The 4,855-nt window shown below is 29.5% G+C and overlaps 1 protein-coding gene across 1 annotated transcript; it reads right to left on the minus strand.

The window, feature by feature from the left end:
- Positions 1 to 339: 339 nt before the first annotated feature.
- Positions 340 to 3,369, minus strand: LOC124933883 (protein DETOXIFICATION 21-like). The gene is made up of 8 exons (XM_047474324.1): positions 3,073 to 3,369; positions 2,032 to 2,573; positions 1,868 to 1,954; positions 1,549 to 1,605; positions 1,235 to 1,473; positions 763 to 881; positions 608 to 694; positions 340 to 500 (listed from the first exon to the last, which is right to left on the minus strand). Exons 1-8 carry the CDS (start codon positions 3,343 to 3,345, stop codon positions 429 to 431), a joined length of 1,476 nt encoding a protein of 491 aa, XP_047330280.1. The 5' UTR covers positions 3,346 to 3,369; the 3' UTR covers positions 340 to 428.
- Between the last annotated feature and the right edge of the window lie 1,486 nt (positions 3,370 to 4,855).

Consider the following 4,855-nt stretch of genomic DNA (forward strand, 5'->3'; position numbering starts at 1 on the left):
TTTTTGGTTTCTTGTCTCATGTTAAGACAAGACGACTCTCACATCTTATTTTACGTGATTCGAGAGGAAGATAAGCCACAAGAATCACAAGAATTAGTAGAAGACGATTAAATGAAACGTTTTTCAAAATTAAAAGGTAAATTCGATATGTCCTACCATTTTGGTTCCTCATCCTCGTTTTGGAATTCGAGAGAAAAGTAAAACATGGGATCATCGAGTCGATTTCTAACGTTTTGGACAAAATCGAAAAATCAAAATAACATCTTAAAAATGAGCATAAATGCATAGATTTAAAATCAATAATTAAATACTAAAAGTTTAATTCGAAAAATATAACCAAGTAAAAAGTATTTTCAACAATACAAATACAACTTTATTAACAAAATCATTATAAACTCAAATGAAAGACAACCAACCCAAACATCCAATCAAGCATCTTGTCGATCTTGCAACGGCTCCACAACAAACCATTTATTAACACGCCTCTGAGCTATCAACACCTACCAAAACACAAAATAGCTCAACATGCGAAACAAATATAAGTTCATTCAACACAAATCTAATCACGCCAACCAAATATCGAGTTCTTTGGCAAAATTATTTTTACCTGTTTATTCCAATCAGTTCTTGATGTAATAATAAGGAGAACAATTGTTTGAACTAATGTACCAAACAACATACCAAGCCAAACACCCTGCACAAAAAAAATATATATCATTAAATCTCATTTCTTAAAAGTCCAAATATTGGCTCATTTCTTACTTTTACTTGCATATCGTAAACATAGCCGAGCAGCACACCAACCGGAATCCCCACCAAATAATAACAAACAATGTTAACATAAGCAACAATACTTTGTCTGCCAGACCCAACCGCCACACCTGCACGTTGAATTTGACTATTCTTTTATTAACTTGATTATAAACAATTTGAATCCTATATTTATGGACGAATCTATGTAAGGGTTCGGGTGGGTTGAAGCCCACTAAAAAAAAAAATTTTTTTTTTTTTTACGGTAGAAATATGACATTACCCTTGATTTCTTAAAAAAAATTAATATAATTCATTGTTTTTTTATTTAATTATTAAAAAAATGATAAAACTTTACTTTTATATACTTATTTTTTTCAAAATTTTCTCGTTATTATTTTAAGCTCACCCTAATTTTTTTTCAAGCCCACCCCAGTTCGAAATCCTGGGTCCGTCCCTGACTATATTGAACCAATTGTTTTACCTGATAGAACCGGTTGAACACTGTTAAGCAATATAGAGCAAGCCAATAAAGGCGATAAATCTGCAACTGCAGCTGCCACTTCTTCACTATCCGTAAATATATAAGCTAGTCGCCCACGTAAGAACAAGAAAACTGTAAATAACACGAGCCCGATCGCGAAAGACGTCGCGACTATATAAATAACCGAGAACTTTGCAGCCTGTGAACTTCCTCTTCCAAGCTCATTCGATACTCGCACACTGCAAAATAAAAAGGAGGATCAAAGTGTTGAAATAGATAATCAATGTTGTTATTATACCCAAACTATTAATTACCTTGCTGCAGCCAAGAAACCAAGAGAAATCATCATTTCCCAGCCATTAATATTGAGGCTGCAAATAAATAAAATAATTGAACACCTTATTTTAAAATTTAGATAAATTGAACAAATGTAATCAATACAGAGCAATGAAGACTAATGGATATAATTAAAGGTGATAATTTTTCAAATTGTTTTAAAAAGGTTTTTGGGATTCAATTTCAATTTCAATAAATTTCATTTATTTTTAAACAATGCTGATGCAACAAGAAGATTATAGAACAATTACATTAGTCTTAAATATTTTGGTAATCAATTAATAAAAATTATTTTACCATATTGAGAGTGCATCAATAGCGACCTCGGCATTCTCCAAGTTCCCCGTCAATAGAACCAATATTGTATTGTACCAAAGCTCGACGCTGTCGAAAATAGCAAATTAATCTAGTTTGAATTATATATAGGTAGACACCAAAAGAAGAAAAAAAAAACAACTTACCATAACATGACACCGGACGATAAGGAGAGTTTTATAATAGGAAACAAATCCTTAAAAGCCAACCACGACAATCCATTCCATGTGTCTTTACAACTGCCACAAGTGATGAAAATGATTTGGCCGACATTAGGTAGCCAAGAAGCCAAGATGGTCGAAATCATCGCCCCAGGAATCCCAAACTTGAATTTGACGGTTAAAAGCCACGATAGAAAGATATGTAAGGTGAGTGAGAATGCAGCCAAGTAAGAAATTATAATGTTCTTGCTTTGTGCTTGAAGAAACATTTGGCAACTGAAAGACAAGATGAAAGAAAAAATAATCGGGATTAACCAACGGGCTATGATCCCAGCCATGTTGGCTATCGTGTCTTCTTGGCCTAAAAGTTTCAATATCGGAGCCGCGAATATAAAAATCGGTACGAGGCAAAACGTGGACATGAGTAAGATGAGCCATGATCTTTGAAGATAAATGCCAAGGGTGGGGAATTGTTTTGCTCCGTATGCTTGACCGCATAAAGTCTCTAATGCGCTTGCCATTCCTAACTGCAAAGTTTTCCATAGTTAAATCCGATTCGAATCTATACAAGAAATCATTAGTTAATGTTTGAATTGTGTCTCTACCTAAATTTGATTTTAAATGTGATCTAATCTAGATATGGATTTAGACCCATATATATATGCAAAAGATAATGAATGAATTTATTTGAAATTTTTTATTTGAATAGGTATCTCGTTATAATGTGGACCTAGATTATAATTTAACTAGACAAAACTTAATTAAATAGTGAAACTAGCTAGATGCATGAAAATAAAAAAGTTTTTGTAAATTAATAATCTTCTCATCTAGATATGGTTCTAGACCCTCATGCAAATTAATTAAACAAAATAATAAATAAATTTGTTTGTAAATACTTTTTAGACAGGTATCTAATTACAATATTGTAAATCTAGACAATACGTACCATGTTTAAAACTAGAGAAAACTTATAAAATTTATTAAACCCTATTTATTAATTTCTAAATGGTAGATCAAATATATTACCAGGATACCATTGGCGAACCGAAAAAGAACAGTAGAGACAAGAGCATAACCGGCGAGTTCAGTGGCACCGATGTGGCCAATAAACGCCTGAGTTATAACGTTAATGCCGAAAGTGGAGAATCTGGTGAAGATGGCCGGAGCAGCCACCACCCACATTTTCTTGGTCTCTTTCCATAGCTTGTCTCTTAGATTCTCCTCTTCCTCTACTCCTCTTTTCACCAGGAGGCTTTCATTTGAATTGTTATCACAGTCCATCTTTCTTTCAAACTCCATAAACAAACAATTCAATTAGCTATGATAGATTGACTGCTATTCATTACGGATATGGAAATTTGACTAAATCACCCTAAAATTAACCTCTTTTTTTTTTTTTTACCGGCACATGAAATTAAATAAATTAAATGCGCTGGTGACATTTTTATATTTTTTTTTTACGAAATTACTCATATCGCGAGACGCAACCGGATGTCATGTTAAAAGTCGACAATGCCTTGTGAAAAGTCCTACAATCGCGAGACGCAACCCGCGAGACGCACCCGGCAATCGCGAGACGAAAAAAAACAAAAAATATTTGGAAAAAAAAATCCGTCTCACGAGTGCCGGTTGCGTCTCGCAAATGTCAGTTGCGTCTCGCGATTGAGGACGCTCGCGACAAAGGCAAAATTCTCAAAAAAAAAATAAAAATAAAAAAATAAATAAAAAAAAAAGTGTCACCCACCTACCCTTTTGAATTATTAGGGTCATCTCATCATTTCCCTGTATATGTGGACTCATATTAAAAATAAAATATCATTTAAAGAAGGGCAAATTACCTGGGTGGTCCTCGAACTATCTCGATCGCTCACTTTTGACCCTCAAACTAATTTTTGAAACAAATCGCCCCTTCAACTTTTATAAAGGTCACCAGTGGCCCTTCCGTTAACTTTTTAGTTAAACCTAACTGTTTAAGTTTAAAATATTTTTTTTATATATATTATCTTTAATTTTATATTTTATATTTATATATATAATTATTAAATCGCTTATATATAATATTATATATATATATTATTATTAAATTTTATATAATTATTAAATATTTTATATAATAAATAAATAATATATATATTATTTATATATATATATAATTTATATATATTATCTTTAACTAATTTATATAATATATATTTTAAAAATTAATTTAAGTGTTAAAAGTATTTGAGTAGTTAGAAGGTTATAATTACTTTTAATTTTTCAAATTATTTTGTAAAATATATATTCTATAAATTATATAAATTTATTTATATATATATATATATATATATATATAATTAATTATTAGGGATAATCCATATAATTTATTTTTAAACTTTGTTTTATATATATTAAAAATAATTTATTAAAAGTAATTGTGAACTTCTAGCTACTCAAATACTTTTAACACTTAAATTATTTTTTAAAATATATATTATATAAATATTATATATAAATTAGTTAAAGATAATATATATAAATTATATATATAGATATAAATAAATAATATATATATTATTTATTTATTATATAAAAGATTTAATAATTATATAAAATTTAATAATATATATATATATATATATATATAATATTATATATAAGCGATTTAATAATTATATATATAAATATAAAATATAAGATTAAAAATAATATATAAAAAAAATAATATTTTAAACTTAAACCGTTAGGTTTAACTAAAAAGTTGACGGAAGGCCACTGGTGACCTTTATAAAAGTTGAAGGGGCGATTTGTTTCAAAAATTAGTTTGAGG

Source organism: Impatiens glandulifera, chromosome 4, assembly GCF_907164915.1.
Source record: "Impatiens glandulifera chromosome 4, dImpGla2.1, whole genome shotgun sequence".
NCBI classification, from domain to species: Eukaryota; Viridiplantae; Streptophyta; class Magnoliopsida; order Ericales; family Balsaminaceae; genus Impatiens; species Impatiens glandulifera.